Source organism: Lissotriton helveticus, chromosome 5_1 (genome assembly GCF_964261635.1).
Source record: "Lissotriton helveticus chromosome 5_1, aLisHel1.1, whole genome shotgun sequence".
Classification (NCBI taxonomy): domain Eukaryota; kingdom Metazoa; phylum Chordata; class Amphibia; order Caudata; family Salamandridae; genus Lissotriton; species Lissotriton helveticus.
This window is the reverse complement of record NC_136065.1, coordinates 62,493,793-62,516,711: the sequence shown is the minus strand read 5'-3', so window position 1 is coordinate 62,516,711 and position 22,919 is coordinate 62,493,793. Positions and strand designations below refer to the sequence as shown.

At 42.6% G+C, this 22,919-nt stretch overlaps 1 protein-coding gene across 1 annotated transcript in view; it reads right to left on the bottom strand.

The window, feature by feature from the left end:
- The window catches only part of LOC144752381 (butyrophilin subfamily 1 member A1-like), a 382,718-nt gene that overhangs the window by 211,001 nt on the left and 148,798 nt on the right, over positions 1 to 22,919 (bottom strand). The window contains exon 5 of the mRNA XM_078640316.1: positions 20,722 to 20,838. Coding sequence (XP_078496442.1) covers positions 20,722 to 20,838 — 117 coding nt within the window. The remainder of the gene's footprint in view (positions 1 to 20,721; positions 20,839 to 22,919) is intronic.

The window sequence follows — 22,919 nt, the reverse complement described above, 5'->3', positions numbered from 1 at the left end:
GCCCAAAAGAACGTCGGTTAAGGCCTCGTTAAACGGCAGCAGAGGCTCGGCCGAGCATGACTGCGGCTTAAGGACCTCAGTGTGGAGGTTAGTCCTCTCGGCCGCGACGGGGAGCTCAAGGCCCAAGGCCTTGGCCGCCCTCGTCAACACCACACTGTAGGTTGCCCCCTCCTCCGTAGCCACGGTAGGAGGTGAGACAAAGCCAGTGTCCGGCGATGTGTCCAGACCACTGGCATCCCCAAGTCCACCTGTCCAGTCCTCCTGGGACTGACATTCACGTGTCAGAGGGCCCTCAGACCCCTCCCAATACTCCTCATCACCCATCTCCTGGTGCTCAGGGTTAACAAATGATGGGGCCGGTTAATGGAAAGTGAACACTCCGTTCCGACGCCAGAACCGGGTCGAGGGGGGCATCGGGGACGGTGCCGCCCGAAGACGGGAGTGACACCTGAGGGACCGGCGCCAGGGAGGTCGTTAAGTCCACCGGCGGCGACCCGGATCCGGAACCGGATCCAGTGGGGGCCTGCGGCGCCGGGCCCGAAGGCGCCGGCGGCGCCGAGACCGAAGCACCCGACGGCGTCGGGCCAAAGCCCCCGACCCGCTAGGACCCCCAGACGGGTGCGCTGGGCCCGAAGGTGCCGCGGAGCCCGTCGGAGGAGTGAGGGACCTCATGGCCATGAGGAACGGCTCGATCTCCGGCGTCGTGCGCGGCCCAGGGACCGAAAGGTATGGGGCGGACGCAAGCCTGCGACTCCGACGGAGCCGCGTGGGAGGTACCACCTGAACCCCCGGCCGGGGTCGCTTGTAAAAATACCAAATGTTTTTGCAAATTATGTGAAAATGTTCAACAATGAAATTGATCAGGAAGCTACTATTGCAGGTGAGATTGCTAGAGACAGTTCTCAAGACAGTCAAACGTCTGCTCCACTGAGTTAAGATCCACTAGGACAACCAATTGTTGAAAATGAAGCAGCAATCGCCATGAATGAGGTGGAAACATCAATGCATCAAGCTCAAGAAGATGTAATGGACTTAGCAATTTTGGAAGACCAACTAAATGTTGAACAGAAAGAAATATATCAGCAAGTGAAACAACAGTTTGATCATGGATTTCTTCATGAAAATAAAGAATGCACATGCACAGCATTTCAACCTATCCGATTGTATGTGAGTGGACAAGCTGGAACAGGAAAACTTTTTTTAATTAAAGTAATCACTAGTTATCTACAGAAAAGAACTGAGTCACATGTGTCTTGTGTTGTGACTGCTCCAACATTAAAGGAATTACATTACATCTTTAGTGATGCTACCTGTGGAGCATGAAAACAAATTGGAATTTCACAAGCTATCTGGAGAAGCTTGTTGTGAATGTTCAAGAGTGGTGAGGAAAATGAAACTTATGATTATTGATGAGGTAAGCATGGTCTCAAACTTAGGGGCCCATTAGGATGTCAGGTGGATCGCCACTGCCAGGCAGGCGGTGGCTATCCACCCGACATCCTTTCCCAGCTGCCACCGATTTCCCCCCCGTCATTAGTATGGCGGGGGGGACCGCGGTGGATGGAAAGACTGTGCGCCGCTTTTAAGCCCTGGTCACTTTGCAACTGGGGCGGAAAAGGTTTAATATGGTGGCGGTGTCTATCAGACACCGCCAGCCATATTTGGATGGGCTTTTGGGAATGCCTTTACGTGGCGGCAATGCCACGTTGTGAAAATTGCATGTTTACATGTAGCACTAACATAGACACTGGAAGATTTATATATTTGACATTACCAAACTGTAAACCAGTGTCTTTCAATAAACTAGTTAAAGCAGCAAATCAAAACATGGACTGTAGCCAATGCAAATCAGAAATGTTATCAACATTATTTATACAAAGATATGGACGATATATAATTTTAATGATGCAACGTTGTACAGCTGATGGAAGAAAATTGTACACTTTAATAAAAAAAATCGGAGTAAGTTAACTATCAATATCAGGAAGGCTTTTGTAGCAGTAGCAATAATTTTCCAATGATGGTCCTTCCACAACATCTGGACATTACAATGCCTACTTAAAATTTGATAAAGGCTGTGTGGTAAATAAATAATTAAATACCTGATCTATTTTTTGGAATAATTAATTAACAGATAGCTCAATAAATAAGAGTCAAGATTCGAGGTAGCTGGAGTTTGCAGGTTTTAATACAGCATAAAGGACAGGAACAGGACAACCTGCACGGGAATAGGATGGCTAGCTAGCTCAGGGGCAGGATCGGGACAACAGCTGCCTTTAATAACAGTGTACAACATATATATACTTAAACAAAATACATGGTATTCAATACAATAGGCGTAGCAGTGGGCGGGGTCTGTAGCAGTCGCGAAAGATAAGGCAGAAAGTAGGTGTAACAAGAGGCGTGAACAGGGCGTATACATAGACATGTGATGTAAACGTAACAGAATATGTCATAAAAGGGGCGGAAACATGGAGGGGGCTACCTAAAGAGCCGGGACCTCTAACCTAGAGGTGCGCGCAAGCTGGCAATGACGTGTTACTAGGGAGAAGCTGGGGGCTATGACTTCTGCGCTAGAAGAAGAGACTGAAGTCTGGAGAGTCAGAGCGACATGTACCTAAACACTATCTAGTATCTGATGTTTAGAGAACATGTTGATAGAATCCAAAAGTTATCAGGGTAAAGGCTAACAGACTCTAAGACTGGTGCATGCATTATTCTACATGTAGTGCGTGTTGAGGAATATTAAATGACCATTAATACAGTATTTCTCTTACATGGAGACGTAAAAGCTAGACTATGACGGAAACTATTGATGCGATTCAGTAGCTTAGGAATGCAGAGAAGGAGGGCTGGACTGATAACTAGAATCATAACATACTCTTGGCAGACAGAGAGGCAGAGCCAGGCCGAGCCGGGCACTGTGAGGCATGAAGTAAGTGAAGGGTCAGGGATACAGGTGGGGGCTGTATCGCTCCTCGGAGAGGGTTCAGAAGACAGGAGCTGAATCTGAGTCCGGGCCCTTTTGAGGCCTAGAAACGGGGACTTTACAATGAAATAATGTGCACACTGAGAAACGTGGCAACGTAACTTTACATATGCCTGATATTCGTTGTATTCACGAAAACTGGGAACTGGCATACTAGAGATGGACACAACTGTAATTGCGTCTTTAATCGATCATGGGGAATACATATGCATATTAATCATGCACATATAACATAACATAGGGAACACGTAGGCACATATAACATGGCAAAATTTACTTTTCCACATTCCCTCCTTGTGCCCTACGTTTCCATCAGGAAACATCAATATTCATGATACCATCTATCATTTCATACAGTATCATTTGCTCGACTCGAATTTTCTTGGAACGGGACTTAGGACGAGACTTGGGACTAGGAATACAAGAGGTAGCACAAATGCCGCAAATCGCAGGGCCACATTGTATACAGAGGCAGCAACTGAATATGATCGCTACTGCAATACCTAGAAATGACAATACTTTCCATCCCCAGGCAGAAATTATACTCCAGAACCAACCAGACCATGTCCAGGTGCCTGGATTCTGGTGTAACTGATGGGCAATTTTATGAAGTCTGGTTATAGCTGAATAAACAGACGGCGCGTTATTAGGAATGAAAATGCAGCAACTAGATCCGATGACTCTACATGCTCCTCCTCTATCGGCCAGTATGACGTCAAGAACGAGACGATTTTGGAGCACGACAAATCTCATAGCAGATTGCTCTTCGGTTAAATTACCTAGAGCAGAGGCAGTCTCATTCACTACTGCTTCAAGGGTTCTGGTCAATCTACGTATTAACTTACTATTCTGGATAGGTCCTATAAAGAAAAAGAAACCTCTATTGAAATATGTATACTGTTCTAGAGCAGTTTCAGTTTGATCGACAATCGGGGACTCGATCTCCCTTCTATGTCTAAGGTGTACTAGATGTGTGTTTCTATGATAATCAGATGGGGCTAGAAAAACTGGTGGCAGTAGGAAGGCAATGTAACATGTTCCCTCCCAATCGAGGGGCAGACGAACATATGCGGTCTGACCACAAACAAAATATGAATGACGTGAGGCTTTGAAAACAGATTTCCCACTGTCACTATACTTGACAATAGTAGTACAATCACTATGTCCTACATGTACGGAACCATTATTTCTGACACATAATTCGCCTTTGACTGGTAGTACTGAAATAGCAGGTAAGTCTGGAGTAGGATCAGACTGAACATTCAGGACCATAAAATTCGAAGAATAATTACCCAAATTATAAACTTCATTTTCTAGATCTAACCCTGTTCTGTGGGTGAGACCTTGCTCGTCTGGAAAACATGTACAATTCAGAAGGGACATATCTGTTGAGGATGACGTTAACATGGACCAGGCTCCACATGAACCATTATGTGAAAACGGATAAGGAAAGAGTGGCAGTACTCCCTTCGGTGTCTGGAAAGGGGGGAGTCGACCACACACCCAACAATTAGTGGCATTGCTGGTCTGGTGTGAATAATGTAACATACGGATAAATGTATTGTTGCGCATAGCAAGACGATAGGATAGTTCGTGAGGAGGCAGATCACTAAACGTGTGCTCTACTGTAGTATTAGAAAACTTATTTACATGAGAAATTGGAAAACATAAATGAAATGCATAACTTGTGCAGGTAACCATCAAACTTAGAAACAATATGAAACTTAGAAAAACGATACATCGGATTGAGTTTTGACTAACTCTCTCACTATGGGGGTCTATCTCATACATGTCAGATACCTGTCTAACCGTTTCACCCGAGGGGGACTTAGACAATTAAACTGGCTGACTTATTTTACTAGACCGGAGTTTCTGTTTATACTCCTGCTGCGGAGTTTTCTCTAACAGGGAGGGCTTGGAATCAAAGTCAATAGCGGGACAGTCCTTGAGAATAGGGCAATTTTTAGACTCTGAAGTGTTCGTAGAAGTGTCATTGAACGTTTTAGTTCTTAGTCCATGAAATTTCTTGACGTGAGACAGGTGCACCCAGCCTTTTCGGCCTTCCAACTTCACGGCCGTGCGGGTGGTCAGAAGGACTAACTTCGGCTCCTTCCAGCGAGGTTCCAGCGGACTTGAACGATCAAAATTCCGGACCAGCACTAGACTCCCTGGAACGATTTCATGCGGTTTCACCTCGGTATTGTCTGGAAATGCAGCGGCAACCTGTGAACGACAAGAGTGTAGGGCAGACATCAAGGAAGCTAGGTAATCTGTCAGCATATTACTGGAAACATCGGTAATACTTCGGGGTCTAGGTGTACCCCACATGTTCGGGGGTCGGCCGAATACGACCTCATAAGGGGACAGACCTGATCTGGAGTGTGCGACCATGCGCATATAGAATAGGGCGACTGGCAGAGCTACTAGCCAGTCTACACCTTTCTCTTGACAGATCTTGGCAATACGGGTTTTCAAGGTTTGATTATGTCTCTCTACGAGACCGGCTGCTTCTGGATGGCGTACACAATGGAACTTCCACTGGTATCCTAACAAAAGGGAAACATGCTTCATAAGTTCAGATGAGAATGGCTGGCCGTTGTCTGAATACACGACCCTAGGGAGTCCATAGCGGGGGAAAAATTCACGAACCAACTGCTTTGCAGTGGTCGCGGCTGTATAATCTGGGACTGGATATGCCTCTGTCCACCTGGACAAAGCGCATACAACTACAAGGACATACTTGAAACCTCGACATCGCTCCATCTGAATATAATCCATCTGGAGGACTTCAAAAGGGTGGTCAGGGGGCTGGAATCCACCTTGTTCCACCGGGACACTTTTACCTGGATTGAACTGGCAACATATCATACAAGTACGGACTTTCTGCTTGGCTGCAGCTCGTAAGTGCTTGTTGAACCAAATGTTCTGGATACTGTCTAACATAGCTTTTTCTCCTAAATGTGCAGGACTATGTGCGGTATTGATAATGACTTGAACCATTGAGTCGGGGAGAAACCATGTGGCTTTTCCCTTTGTCACCCATCCCTGATCTGTCTGGACCCCTCCTTGTTCGGACCATTTCCTGATTTCTTCGGGAGTAGCGTGTAACTGGATATCTATGAAATCTTGAGTAGGGTCCTTAACTGTCATACAAGTAGTCTGTTCTAGAGTGGATGTCAGTGTCTTGTTAACTGGTATGTTTGGTGTCTGTGCTGTAAGCTTGGCTGTTCGATCTGCTAGATCATTACCTTGGGAAATAATGTCAGTAACTTTCGTATGTGCTTTGCACTTCATGATAGCGATAGCTGTCGGTAAATGTATTGCATCTAACAGAGCTTGAATAAGGAAACCATGTTGAATCTTGGTTCCATGAGAAGTCATGAAACCTCTCTCTTGCCAGAGCACTCCGAAGTCGTGTACAACTCCGAATGCGTAACGTGAATCTGTGTAAATATTAACTTTCAGGTTCTTGGCGTGTATGCAGGCTTGAGTCAGAGCAACTAGCTCTGCTGCTTGAGCAGACAGGGTGTCAATACGGTGTGTTTCAATAACTTCAGTGTCAGTAGTCACTGCATACGCGGCTACTAGTTCTCCGGTACTTGTTCTCATACATGAACCATCCACATAAAGTGTCAGGTCGGGATCTGGTAGTGGAATATCTGTCAGGTCTTGTCTTGGCTTAGTCATAGTGTTAACTACTTCCACACAGTCATGTGTGGCAGGATTTGAAGTAACTGACGGTAACAGTGTAGCAGGATTTAGAACGTTGCAGCGTCTGATTTCTATGTGTGGCTGAAACAGTGTCAGTTCATAACCTGTTAAACGTGCAATTGTCAAGTGCTGAGTCTGTGTTCGGTTTAAAAGAACTTCCACGGAGTGTGGAACTTGTACTGTCAGGGAATGTCCTAACACTATGGAATCACTTTGTCTGATAGCTAGTGCTGTGGCTGCAACTGACTTGAGGCACGCAGGCAGAGCCTGGGCTACTGGATCTAGTGTGCTCGAAAAATAAGCACAAGGCTTGTATTGTCCTGCTTGATCTTGTGTGAGAACAGATAATGCTGTACCATCACGTTCTGTGACAAAAAGTGTAAAAGGCTTACTGTAGTTCGGTGTAGCTAGAACAGGAGCTTGACATAAGGCTTTCTTTAATTCATTAAAACTAAGTGTATGTTCAGATGTCCAAGGGAGAACAGTCGATACGGCTGCCTCCTGTGTCGTTAACTGTATCAGTGGCTTGGCTAGGAATGCATACTGAGGAATCCATTGTCTGCAATAGGAAGTGAGGCCGATAAAAGCTCGTACCTCCTTCTGTGTCCTGGGCTGTGGAAGACTCGCTATTAACTGGATGCGATCGGGTGTCAACTGCCTACCCCACTTGGACAGTAAGTGGCCTAAGTAGATCACTTGCTGGACACAGAATTGAAGCTTCGAAGGGGACACCTTGTGCCCCATCTCGGCTAGGAAATACAGAACTGTAAGTGATGCTTGCTCGCAAGCACGTTCAGAACGGGCTGTGATCAGTAGATCATCGACATATTGGAGCAGGGCAGTGTCAGCTGGCATGTGAATATTGTCTAGTTGTCTCTTAAGTGCTTGACTGTAAATGCTAGGACTTTCTGTGAAACCTTGAGGAGCTCGTGTGAATTTATAGCTCCTTCCATTTAAACAAAAACCGAAAAGGTACTGGCTATCTGGATGAATTGGAACACTGAAAAAAAGCATTCTTGAGGTCGATTACAGTGAAAAATATTGCCTTAGAATCAATTGCTGTCAATAGAGATGAGATATCTGGGACTACTGGATACTGGGGAATGATACATTTATTGAGTTCTCGAAGGTCAATCACTAATCGATATACTGGGGGTGCATTTGGATCAGTGCGTTTCATGACTGGAATGATAGGAGAATTACATACATTGGAGTCAGTTTCTACAACTACTCCTTGAGCCATGAGCTCGTCAATAATTTTGGATAAGGCTGCTACAGCCTCAGGTGGCAATCTGTACTGTCTAATTCGTGGTAACACTATACCTTGCTTGAGAGTCACACGATGGGGTGTGATTTGCATAAAACCAACATCAGTTGGACCATGTGCCTATAGATGCTGCGGAACATTAGACAATCTCGGATCGAAATCTCGTAAAACATAGTGACCCTTGAAGTCACGCAAAAACAAACGTATTCCCTCTGGGGAACAACATATGACTGCAACTAATTCTTTCAATGTCTTAATACCTAACAAATTTTCTGGACATGACTTCGTAAGCAATAGATCAGTAGTTCGGGACAATGGACCAACTTCTAGAGTAACTGGCTTTGATATCTCGTTTACAATAGGCTTTCCTGAAAATCCAAGGGAAATATTTCTAGAGCCTGAGAGCGGAGCCCCTGGAACCTCGTCATGACTGATAGTAGTCCTACTTGCCCCTGTATCAATCAAAAACTTTCTGTCTTTCCCCAATACTTGACTGTGAACATAGGGACCTTCTTGATCTACAGGAATCTCGATGAGAGGCAAGCCTACCTCCCTCTCTAGGCTGTTTCATGAATATGCTTGATACTCTGGATACTCTGTCTGGGCATACTGGTACATCTGCTGTGTAACATGCTGTGTTGCAGCAATAGGCTGCGGTGCTGTAACTGTCTGTTGTGCATTCTGTAGCTGAGAAGTCTGTGAAACTTGTTCTTGTCTAGGCGGACGTGGTCTTTCTTTAGTTTTACCAGTGGCTATGTTGTGTTTCAGAACTGCACACTCGTTTATGAAATGACCTGGCTGTTTACAATAATTGCATGTCCCTTTAACGGGAGCTGCAGGATGACTGGCCTGATTCGGACCCCTCTTCTGACTGTCTTGAGGAACAGATTGTGCAACTAGTACTTTCATTTTCGTGTCTTTCATATGTCTTCTCTCGTGTTCTTGCTCTTCTCTGATTCTATTCTGGTGGTACTGGAGCATCTGTAACATCTGGGACGGAGTACTAGCTTGCCACGTACTTTCGACTTTCAAAACTCGATTCTTCACTTGTGGACTTGAATTCTCGACTAATTTAGTAACAAAAAGATGAGGGTATGACTCGCTACTCGTCTTTAAACCACTGTTTATGATAAAACATTTCTCGAATCTGGAATAAAAATCACTAGTGTCTTCGTCTTGTTTCTGTTTACATGCTGAGATTGCATCCCAGTCTTCCTTTTTAGTGGCTAATAACCTAGGCAAAACCTGTATCAATAATTCTGGTAATTCTTTACATTTATCTCCAAGGCCGGTACCTGGTACTCGTATCTTATCTTCAGCTTCTAGAGCTGCCCAATCTATCTTTTTCTCTCCCACCTCCCATTCTTTTTCCTTGAGTTTTTCGTATACCCCTGCGGGCAACAGGACTTTTAGCATTTTAATAATATCTGGATACGTGTATTCTCCCATATGGAGCATGTCTTTTAATTCTCGGTGGAACCCTGCTGGATCTTTGTCGTGACAGGGAATTAACTTCTTCATTTCTAAGAGTTCCATCTTGGTAACTGGGGTGTAAACAAATACTCGTTGCATTTCACCACCCGCTGTCTTAACTGGGTGTACTTCTCGTAACGGATGCTGTCTGTCTATGTAAAACTGTTTACTTTCTGGAGGTGAGACATGAACAAAATGCGGGTTCAGAAACGTTCTATATTTGTGGCGCTGTTCTAGAATGACACTAATTAAATCGGTACCTAAACCTTTCCATTTATACTGGAGTAACTCGTTCAGGACATCATGTAACGGACCTGGATCAGAATGCTGACCCTCATACAGAGTGATGAGGTGCTGGATCATATACATACCCACCAGTCGCTGCTCGGCTGGGGGCAGTTTCAGAAACATTTGTGCCACTATTTCGTCTGAAAAAGTGGTAGAATCAGTAATCCATCGGACTGCTGATCGGGCTAGTTCTTGTTCATGCATGGTACTTAACTCACTATAACCGATTCGTGATTTCAGAATGTGATCGGTAGCTTGAAATACTTGTTCTAGAGAACCTTGTTCTGGTGCTGGAAGATGAAAGACTTTCTTGTGTTCTAGGCGTAAATGTCGGTCTGGAAATCTAGATTTACCTACATACGCTATTCTGGCGGGATTCTCGTCGTCTACCTCTTCAGTAGAAGAGTCATTTTCTTTCTCGCTTCCTAGAGCTTCTTTGCGTTGTTCGTGTAACCTTATTATTTCTTTACGTATTTTCTTGTACATACTCTCTATACTATTGAGTGTCTTGTGCTTACCCTCAGCTATATTATCACTCCACCTTGTCAGAATTTTCATTTCGTTCAAATCTTTAGTCGGATAATCTTGTTCCCTAATTAAACAATTGATCAGAAACTTTAATAACATAAACTGGATCTCAGCTTTCCTGAGAGACATGACTTCACCAATACTTTCTGGATCTTGTCCTGTACGAATGAAACGATACATTCTGTCTAGATCTTCTTTCATATTCGGTAGGGTGACCAAATACTCGGACACCTGCCTTATACGTACGGAATATATAACCATACTATCCTCGCCTGGAACTGGATCATAACAGCATTCAGTAAGAGCTCGCCTGATATCTGCAATGGACTGATATTTGGGCGTACGCTGTAATGCACGTTCATGTAACTCGACTGCCCCTAGACGTCTATTTGGCGGCGGGGTACCAGGAGGACCTCCTCCCGCGGCCCCTGAACTGGAATCGTCGACTGATACTCTTCGTGCTGGCATAGTGACTGATGTAGCGGGTACTTGTAATGTGGGCTGAACCGGGGGTACCGTAACAGGTACTGTAACGGGTGCCCCGGTGGCTGGAGGATCATGAATTACATTATTTATAGGAGCTGACGGAACAGGATTTGCATATTCTGGGACTGTGTCGTCCAAGTAGGACGAGAGAAAAATATCAGCTGCGGTCGGTTTGTGGCGTAGCTTAATCGGAACTAATGGCGGCGGAAAATTACATGGTGCTTCCGGGGTTGCTTTTGGCAAGCCCTCGGCAAGAAGAGGATACATACCCTTAATGAGGGCATTTCTCTGTCTGTCTGACTGTTCGGTTTTAACTCGTTCACCTATTTCAATTAATTCCCTTTCTTGGGCTCTTTCTGAGGATTCTCTACTTAATTCTGACTTTCTGATTTCTTTTTCGGTTCTTTTATGAGATTCTTTGCGCCATAACTCGATGGCAGCTTTCTGTGACTGTCTGGCTTTCTTCTTCCATAATGCTTCTTCTACTCGCATGATGCACTCGGCATCCCATGTACCCGATACGGGCCATCTATACTTTTCTTCTAACTGTTTGGTGTACTCCACCCACAAATCTAGATACAATATGGCACCTATGCCATGCTTTTGATACATAAAATGACCTGGACTGTCCCTAGGCGGGACAGGAACTGCTTCTTCTAACAGACCTTTCCTAGTTTTTAACTGACGTAACTTGGAGAATAGAGGCATGACTGGGTTGGAGTCTAGACACAATACAATACACAATGAACACGATAATTACTGAAGAACAACACATTCATACCACGACATTGAAATACATGAATGACATTTAAGATAACAGTTCGGACAAAATACTACCTGGAATACCAAAAACAGAATACATGAATTTCTCGAGAACAGAACAGACTAGAACAGAAACTAGATGCACTGCTTAAACAGTACGAAACTTACCGGTCTCATAAAGAGACACGTCAGGACCCGCATCCACCTAAGTGGACACTTCGTGTTGGATCTGTGTACCCAAACCCACGGACCAGAGACAATGCAATTGACCCTGTCTAGATACTACCCCAGCAACGGTACTCACCGGGCAGCAAGAACTGAAGGCCTCGGACTGGACTGGACTGCTACGACGACGGACGGACGAACTTCGGACTTCTGTTACGGGTGGGCCTCCGGATACCTCGGACCTTGGACTCTCGGCTTGGGCTCTGGTCGGGACTCGCCGCGTTCCTCCACCGCCTCGTCTGGATGCTGGACCGCAACCTCCGTCTCCTCCGTGGGCCTGAGGGATACTTGAAGCAGAAATATCTGCACGTGCACGGTATGGTTCCGTCACGGCTGCAGAGGATCAGGGGGCTTGCGTGGCTTCACCGGCGCGTGGGGAAAGGGCAAGTCCCTGTTCGGGCGCCATTATGTGGTAAATAAATAATTAAATACCTGATCTATTTTTTGGAATAATTAATTAACAGATAGCTCAATAAATAAGAGTCAAGATTCGAGGTAGCTGGAGTTTGCAGGTTTTAATACAGCATAAAGGACAGGAACAGGACAACCTGCACGGGAATAGGATGGCTAGCTAGCTCAGGGGCAGGATCGGGACAACAGCTGCCTTTAATAACAGTGTACAACATATATATACTTAAACAAAATACATGGTATTCAATACAATAGGCGTAGCAGTGGGCAGGGTCTGTAGCAGTCGCGAAAGATAAGGCAGAAAGTAGGTGTAACAAGAGGCGTGAACAGGGCGTATACATAGACATGTGATGTAAACGTAACAGAATATGTCATAAAAGGGGCGGAAACATGGAGGGGGCTACCTAAAGAGCCGGGACCTCTAACCTAGAGGTGCGCGCAAGCTGGCAATGACGTGTTACTAGGGAGAAGCTGGGGGCTATGACTTCTGCGCTAGAAGAAGAGACTGAAGTCTGGAGAGTCAGAGCGACATGTACCTAAACACTATCTAGTATCTGATGTTTAGAGAACATGTTGATAGAATCCAAAAGTTATCAGGGTAAAGGCTAACAGACTCTAAGACTGGTGCATGCATTATTCTACATGTAGTGCGTGTTGAGGAATATTAAATGACCATTAATACAGTATTTCTCTTACATGGAGACGTAAAAGCTAGACTATGACGGAAACTATTGATGCGATTCAGTAGCTTAGGAATGCAGAGAAGGAGGGCTGGACTGATAACTAGAATCATAACATTCTCTTGGCAGACAGAGAGGCAGAGCCAGGCCGAGCCGGGCACTGTGAGGCATGAAGTAAGTGAAGGGTCAGGGATACAGGTGGGGGCTGTATCGCTTCTCGGAGAGGGTTCAGAAGACAGGAGCTGAATCTGAGTCCGGGCCCTTTTGAGGCCTAGAAACGGGGACTTTACAATGAAATAACGTGCACACTGAGAAACGTGGCAACGTAACTTTACATATGCCTGATATTCGTTGTATTCACGAAAACTGGGAACTGGCATACTAGAGATGGACACAACTGTAATTGCGTCTTTAATCGATCATGGGGAATACATATGCATATTAATCATGCACATATAACATAACATAGGGAACACGTAGGCACATATAACATGGCAAAATTTACTTTTCCACAGCTGACATATTTTAATGACCCTCAGTCGGTTTTTAAGACGTTTGCCAAGCGAATTACCAAATTCCTACCAAATATTTTTAAAGCGAAGGTTTCGGCCTCTGAGGAATTTATTAATATGATTGAATATGATTACTATTGGACAATTGTAATTAAAAAGGATTTCAATATTACCGTTTGGCCTCAAGGAGAGGTGTATGTTTGAATTACGGACTTTTTCTTGCACATTCACTCAGCGTATATTTTTAAACAACAACATTTACAGTGTATATAAATTTAAGATAGAAACTTTTCTTAGGAGTAAGCGTTTTGTATATGTGTGATTTGCATTATATGGTATGTTATTGACGATGTAGTCTTGTTTTTTTTTAAACAATCTTCGTGATTGTTTTTTTTTTGCCCGCTGTTATGTGACGAGTACGATTGAAATCACTGTTTCTAGTGAAATTCAATATATTCTGAGAACAGCAAAAAAAGCAAACAAAATAATTTGTAAAATGTTAAAATTAAGCTGTATTGTAAAAAATATAATTTATATAAAATATAAAATATAAAATTACAAAGTTAGATTATAAAAAACAACTGAAAAAATGTGTAACATTTTCTATTTCTACTACTGTGAAGGTAAGTTTAACTAAGTATTACAATGCACAATAGCCTGTGTTTGCACACTGGTGAAGAAAGTGGAGATGGACGGAGTAGATATGTGTTTAAAGATGCTCAGTGGGCGTTTTAAGTTACAGGATAAAGTTAACATGAATACTGAGTGTCACTGGGGGCCAACTAACCCACCAGATATGTGTAGAAAGCATCCTGTGCCAACAATATGCCACTTTTTTTTTTAACATAGTGATAGTGCAAAAAACTTTTTCATATTTACAAGGAGAGGAAAAGGCACTCTGTGTACCTTTTCTTCTCCAAGTAAATACGACTTCATCATACACACAACTTTAAATTGAAAGGGCGTTCTATAGGTGTTGCTGTGCGTATTTGCACAGAACACTCATAGAACAAGACACATCACCAGATTTATAAGAAATGAAAAAATCTGGACATGTGTGTGAATGCTGCACCATCCTCCAAAATTGATGTAGCAAGGCACAACAAGGATAATTTGTTTCATTTCTCCTAATTTTTTCTCCTTAAATAAATGCTACAATGCACAGCATACATTGAAAGAGAATAATGCGTTCACTGATTGTTTTTGTGCAGGAAGGTGTGTCTTTTTGTACAAAACTAAACTCCACATGACACAGATATTCTTGCACCATGGTGCAAGGGTGCTAGTGTCACCACATTGCTGCAGTTTAAGCAGCAGTGCAGAGGGAAGCACAGACTTGCAACATATTTATGTACATATGTTGCATCCCTGTGCTTCGGAAGTACCACAGCACAGTGCAGCTAAAGAGCTTACAGTGTCATGCTACAGCACTTCCTTATAGTTCTGCACTTATACATTCACCATACTCCACAAATCCATTATTTTGGTCAATTATGCAGTACAAATACATTCATCTAAACTTTTACACACTAACATACAAATGTAGCTCTTTTTTTAACCAGAGTAGTTAGTTCTGAAAATAACACATTTTTTCTTTTTGAAGTTTTATTTTAAAAAAATTGAATTTTTGAACGATTTACTTTTTTGAAAGGAACAAAAAGTCAACGGGACAAACAAAACCATGAACTTTGGGTGAAACAACCCAAAAAAACTAACATCAATGGTTATTGATAGCTCTGCAAACTAAGTCTACTGATTGCTCCCCATGGCAGATCAACCGATTACACTTCACACAGTTCATTGTAACTTTTCCAAATTGGGGACGTATGTCCGAATGAGAAGTTGAAGGTGATGTCCCAGAGTTATTAGGAATTGCCAGTGGTGGAGGTGCATTTTGGCGGAGTCTTCTGCATTCTTCATGAGCATAATTCACTGGATGCAGGTCTTGTAGGTGCTTCCACATACTTGCAGTCCACAGGAGTATCTCCTCTGGATAGCACAGCACTGCGAATTTTACATGTCACCTTGGTGGCATTAACTTCTTTTTTGTCCCTCCGGAAAAGTGAAACATTTCCATACGATGGATGTGTATTTTTCAGGACGAGGAGGTTTTGCCTGAAATCCCTCTGCATTTGAATGGTCAGAATCCAATGACTCTTGCAGTGGTGTAGTCATTTTTGTCTGCAGAAAGGAAATTCAGGTCTCCAATAAAGAAAAATGGGTTTCTTCCCAGCAGAGGTCTTCTCACAAGGAAGGTCTAAGAAGAGTTATTGAAATGGGTGGGGTCCTTCAACAGTTAGAATAGGAAGTGTTATGAACCAATCAAATCTATTTTTTCTGGTCACATGGGGTACTCAATTCAATTCAAAAGTCTTTATTTCGATTTTTTTCAATCATAAAAGACAGTTACAATTTTATATTTTAAAATTACCCTTCATTGACAGCTAATAAAATCCACAATTCGTCACTTCAACTCTCAATTAACAATTATTGGCCTACCGCCCTACATAAAATCCATAAATTACAGTCATTAAATAAATTATTTTAAAAGAAGATAAAGAAAAAGGAGGAACATGGATATAAAATTCATTTCATGCTTTTAAAAAATATTTTAAAATTAATCATTAGGTACATTAATCACTAGTAATATTTTACAATCTCAAGTGTCATAGGCCGTAATTACTGTAGGCTCATTTTGCGGGCCCGAATTATCCACATCCAATGGAGGAATTTAGCTATGGCTATAACTACGGCTTGGGAGTTGTCAGTTCGTAAAATCCTGACAGCCTCACAACTCGTTTTGAGACCCAACTGGACACAGATAGGTTTTAACCAAGATCTCCTGGGTACCTTATATTCTGGACAGGCAAAGAGAACGTGACCAATGACTTCCTGCTGATCTGGACAAAAGGGACAGGCCGAACCTTGTCCTCCACGCCATTTTGCAGTGAGAGCATTTAGTGGTAATGTCCCCACCCTAATCTGATGATATTTCTTCCTGTCCCCTGGGATGGTAATCCAGTCCCAATAAGCCTCAAAGGCCGGAGAATGCTTTAGTTCTAGGAAATCTGCCGTAAAAGATGGTTCAATACAGCGGCCAAATCTCTTTGCCTCCAACATGTTCCAGTACAAGTCTCGAAATATTTTTCTAGGTGGAAAAGAATTCCCTACTGGGTCATCCCACAATGGAGATAATCCCATAGCCTTATATATTGCTTTTACCTCCTTCATCCATAGTATTTTATGGGCCTTATTGGAGTCTCTCACCTCGAGGAAGGCCCGTGTATACTGGGAGAGTTCTGGGGTTACCCATAGTCTCCTCCAGTAGGCAACCGATCTATATCTGGCCATATCCTCGAGGCCATGAGACCCTAGATCATAGTGGAGAGGGATCAATGTAGTGGAAACCGGTAAGCCTGTGATGTTGTGCAAAAATTTGTTCTGCGCACCGTCAACCTTTTTAAGTTACTGAGCCCCCATAGTTCCGCCCCATAGAGAACTGCTGCTCCAACTTTGGCATCGTAGATCTATAGAACCGGGGTAATTGGCCTGGTATGCGATAAGTAAAATTCCTTAGTGAGTGCACCTGTCAATTGTGCATGCTTCGTGATCAGCTGGTTGGTATGCTGTTTCCAGTCTAATTTGGATGATATGGTTATGCCCAGATAGTTAAATACTTGAGTCTCCTCCAGTTGAACCCCATCTATAACCACCTTCCCTCTGGCGTGTTTATTTTTGTGCAGGACCATGAACTTTGTCTGAGATGTATTGATGACAAGACCATGGTCATTACAAAGTACATGGGGTACTCATAGGGTGCGCATAGGCAGCACTCACCCAGCGCGACTTCGCAAAAATTGCATTTAAAAGTAATATAAGTTTATGAAAACTGAAAGAATATTATTTTTCTGATTAGCTCAGATAATGTCTTGCCTTAATATTTATATTAAATACATATATATAGATTTTTAAACATTAAAAAAAAATTGCGTTAGTTGCGCACCCACCGCGAACACATAGATGACGTCACGCTGAAATGCGCAAGCGTCCCGTAACATAATATGTATATGTCGCGTATCCGCTTGAAGTCGCGTAGCGATCGCGCACGAAAAGACGCACCCATCGCACACCCTACGCGGATCCTACACAGCAATCCTAAAATGGCGGGTATATTCCGTGCAGTAATCCAAGAAGGTGCGCTTAGGGTGCGCGACTCCTCAAAGAATTTTGAAAAAAAAACTATTAAGAAAATATTGTAAATATATTTTAAAAAAGAAAAAAGAAAAAAATATACAGAATTTCAATATTTTTTTTAACTGTTTTTTTTCAATTTATGTAAACATTATGTAATGTTGTTTTTTTTAATAATCTAGAAATAAATAGTTTTAAAAATGTAGTAAATCAATATTAAAAAAAATATATAACAATAAATACATTTAAAAATTGTCATTGAAAAAACCTTTGAAATTCACTGAAAAAACCATAGGTTTCAAACCTGTTATAATTAGGAATTAGCATTTAAAAAACCTTAGAAATTCATTGGAAAAAACCATAGGTTTTAGGGGTGTTATAGTTAGCTGGACATTTCAATCGTACAAAACCATTGAAATTCCTCCGTTATAGTTAGTTGTACTAACTATAAGTCGTGTGCCCGCAATCCACTGCTGATGATGTCACATATTACATCATTCATGACTTGGTCAGTGACATCACTGATGACATCACTGATGACATCTCAAATGACATCACTGATGACATCATCCACGTGACATCTGATACACCTCATCATACACTAGTATAACCTTTCATTACTCACTATAAAATATAGAGTAACATATTTAAAACAATCACATACCAATACAACTTTCTAAAAACCCACTCACTGATTTATAGATCTGCACACATCTAAACACTTACCTATAGATTCACATATACATGCTAAGAAAGATCAATAGAACATTATTAAAAATACTTACACGCCTATAGTGACATTACACACCAGCACACATCCTATTCAGTTATGCAGCCATCCTTCTCACTTATGCAAACAATTGATTATAGTTACATTTACTCAGCTACACACTTATACAAACAGTACTTTATTTATTCATATGCATAGAAAGTCATACTTAGTGTGTTATAAAATCACTATTATAAGATAAGTATACTGTTTTCTATGCAGTCACGTATACAATCACTGAGTCTTATATATACTCATTTTAATACAAGAACTGTGACATACACTGTCTTTTATATTTCTACTTTATTAGACATGTATCATTCAGAAATATATTTAATCATCATCTCACCCATAAAGATATTCACTCACCCAAACAACTGTTTCCACATGCTGTCTTAACGTCATATATCTCCTAAATCAACTATTTACATATTTTTGGACAGTCACACACCTCCTACCCAACCACAGATACATTCACTCTCCTATACAAATAGACACTTAACTAATTAAAAAATAATATAGAGTTTCACATAGGTAGTAACCAATTTATACACAAAAGTAGTGGGGTATTTCTTTGACCCCACCGCAGCGGCAACAGCCCTATTTGAATGTGCTAATGCTTCCATTGTTTTTCATATTTTAACTTTTCATCGTTTCATAATCATGTCGTAAACCATAATTTATGCACTGCTCAATCATGTTCATTTAAGTCGTATCTCTTGAACTTCTCATCATGCACGGCGGATGCAAATTTTCCAAGTTTCTAGTGTAATGGCGGGCCATCCGAACCTCTTGACCAAAAACACGAATAACGCAAGGTTCCATTTAAGCAGTTTGTTTATTTGTCCAATGCATTTCGGACCCGTTGGGTCCTTCGTCAGGGACCATACTGTAAATAACAATAAAACATATATTTAATAACCCCTTATTTAACCCATGATCTCCAATTCTCTAAAACGAACTACGCATTAACATACATGTTATTTAGACTTACATTTTTTAGACATTATCATTCATACAGCGTTTAAACAAATATCCTCCTTCTATCTAATTCATTAGCATAACGTCATTCCCTTCGTGTGTTAACAGAATAAAGACTTTCTTCATTCGTCCTGGGGGTCAACTCAGTATCAGCGAGCACGCCACCCTTCAAAAAAATAAGGTTAAATAAGGATGGATGAATAAGGAGACGAAAAAAAAGTAGGCTTAAAAAAGACGGTGTGCGACTCTTTTTCTTACGTGATAGTAACCAATTTATGCCATAGTTTATAACCATAAGACACAGATTGATACAGAGATTCACACGCTTAAATCACTATCCCATATATTTAGTGAGACACTTTAAATTAGTTATTTAGACAGTTAATCACACTACTAGTAAATTCTTCATACAGGCACTAACACTTACACTCACTCTTTAATGCAAATTTCTATATATATATAATACTTATTTAAATATCAAACCAAACCACATTCACTGGATGATGTCATCAGTGATGTCGTCAGTGATGTCATTTGAGATGTCATCAGTGATGTCATCAGTGATGTCACTGACCATGTCATGAATGATGTAATATGTGACATCATCAGCAGTGGATTGCAGGCTCGCGAGTTATAGTTAGCACAACTAACTATAACGGAGGAATTTCCATGGTTTTGTACGATTGAAATGTCCAGCTAACTATAACACCCCTAAAACCTATGTTTTTTTCAATGAATATAAATATTGATATTATTAACAACGATATGTTTGCAAACAATATTACTTACTTCGATAATACTGACTTCGATATTACATACTTCGATATAAAAAAAACAATATTACTTACCTTAAGGTCGATATTCTGGTCACCGATATTCTTGACATCGATATTCTGTCCCTACGATATTTCAAACTCAATATTAGTGTAGGTCGATAATATAAAACAAATCGATAATATGTCTGCATACCCTGCTGCCAATGGGTAGACACTGGGCGGGAGATGAATTCTGAACTGAGCCCGCTCGCCGTAAAATTAGTCCTGTGGTTTTGCAAATAAGCGTGAGTATGACCCCGAAGACACCCCACGGGGCCACAGTGGTCTTGACGCCACCTGAGCAAGCCAGCCCAGGACCCCTGACTGCAGCTCTCAGCTGAAACTAAGCCAGCCGAAGCAAGCTCGGGCTGCCAGGCATCAGACAAGCAGAGGCCGTGGGCGGCCAACATGGAACTACAGCTGCTCTCTCGGCCATCACTGCATGCAGTGCATGTGTGCGGAAGCAAGTCCTAGACTTATAACACAATTCATTGAAGCAACATGTTAATTTGGAGTTCCAATGTAAAACATTCAGACACCTTTGAAGGAAATCCATGCAGAACTGCCATGAATCAGCCAATTATACACAGCCCATTTGTCTTACCTAGACATTTCCCACTATTTGACACTTACTTTGCTCATTGACGAGATAAACAGTCCATGAAAACAAAAGAATCCCAAGTACAGTAAAGGAGGATGCGATGAGAAGACGGCTTAACATGCACGAAGAAATCCTTTGGAAGAAAGCATCTGAAACAAACAAGAGAGACACCCCATTAACTACATCAGAAGATGCTCAGAAGATAGAAAGTACTGACGTTAAATCTTTCTCCAACATCAGAGGGGAAAAAAGGAATATTAACTATCACTTTACCCGTGGCTTCCACTCAGAAATACAAACTGGCTATGCACTGCTTCAAATATACAACATCCTGGAAACATCTTAGCCTGACATGAAAGTGGAGGAATAGGACCTCTTCCATCATAGTTTGAGAAAGAACTTGGCAACGAGGAAGATCAATCCATTAGAAACATAGTGGACTAACCTTTACATCCTTCTGGTGGACTATCTAAGGGTTTTAATGATGGCAAATGGCGGATATTAGACTAGAGGAAGCCCCTGTGTCTCAGCCGTCAGAGCTGGCCATGTGTGAAGGTCATGCTGCCGGAACTGGTTCTGGTTCAGTCTAGAGTGGGTGACTGGCCTGAAAGTCTGACAGGGTCAGAACGGGAAACACTGCAATAGAGAGAGTTCCCCCAACCACCCCGCGTGTTAAGCAGACCGGATATGTGGGCTTGGCATTGATAACAGGCCCACATGGCAGGTACATTTTCAGTGCTGATATTTGATTTAGAAACTCCTGCCTACAGTAATGGCAGATTCTCATCTGGAGGTTTCTTCTCCTACTGTCTCATCTGAAGAAGATTCAAACACTTTGGTAACAGCATCTTGTTACTCTGCACAGCTCTAAATTGATAGGAGGCTGCATTCTGCCCCTACTACCTGCTCTAGAAGTCTTAGGGGCCCATTAGTATGGTTGTGGCGATCCGCCCGACATTTTCTCCCGCCCGCCTGCCAATTCCCCCCGCCATAGTACTATGGCAGGGGGACCCAGGCTGACGGAAAGACTGTCTGCCGGTTTTCCGCCCGGTCGATGAGTCGACTGAGCGGAAAAGGTTTTAATATGGTGGTGGTGTCTGGTAGACACCGCAATCCATATCAGGATGCTTGCGGGGATTTGCCTTCCTTGCCGCCACGGAAAGGCATGCAGTCTTTCACATTGGAAGAATTTTGGGGGTGGGAGGTGCACATGGGGGTACCTATGGTACACCCCTGCATGTGCATGTACAATGTGGCAGGCACTGCGCGGTGCCTGTCACGTTGCTCGTTCAAATGCTCAACTTGCATTTTTGGCATTGCGGCGGGCGGTGCTTTTAGCTCTACCCGCTGCAATGTTAAGAATGTGGGATGCGCCGCTAGTGTGGTGGGCACATCCTTATTGTATGTACGGGACCACCACATGCATTGCGGGCGATCCCATTTCCCTGGGCTATGGTGGGCGGACTAAATCCGCCCGCCATGCTAATGATGCCCTTAGAGAGGATTAGACACTGCATAATAACTGGCCCGCTCTGCTTTATCCACATAAAGTGATTTTAAGCAGCATAACCGTTGATTTTCCCTGGTCCTCGCACCAATTTGAAGTGTCCACGAGATCTAATCACATTCTAAGCCCCGCCCAAGACTCTTTGGATCTAAGTTTTCCAAAGTCGGACGTTAGTGCAATATTTTTAACCGCTGCAGGGCCCAGTAATGTACTCCTTTCACTCTCTTGGGCCAGTTCAAGCGACCTTTTACCATCCGGAATCGGCAGAAGCCAATGGATTATTTCTACTCTGAAACCCAAGGTCTTCTGATGGGATTGTGGAGTGGGTATGAAAATCACGTATTCTAGCATATGTACACCTTTTATCCTGTGGAAGGATGCTGCGGGGTTGGAGAGGTAAATGACATATTAAGGGGTGCAAGCAGACTGGAGTACTCCCAAGTCTGTCCAACCACTGGAATCTGCAGGGAGGTTCCCATTCAGGAGCCATCCAGTACATGTCAAGTTCATCAGCTGACCTTGCTAAAGCAGTACGATTCACTGCAGCAGAGGAGGGAAACCTATCACTATAGTTATTAGTAACGTCCTCTGCATGGCTATGTTGTTGCATAAGAAACCTACTATATCTACAAGCCTGTCCTGCAATCATACCAGGCCTTGAAATATTTGGCCTGGAAAATGATCTGCTTTAGGTCCTCCTGCGTAGTTACTGCTACCTTTACC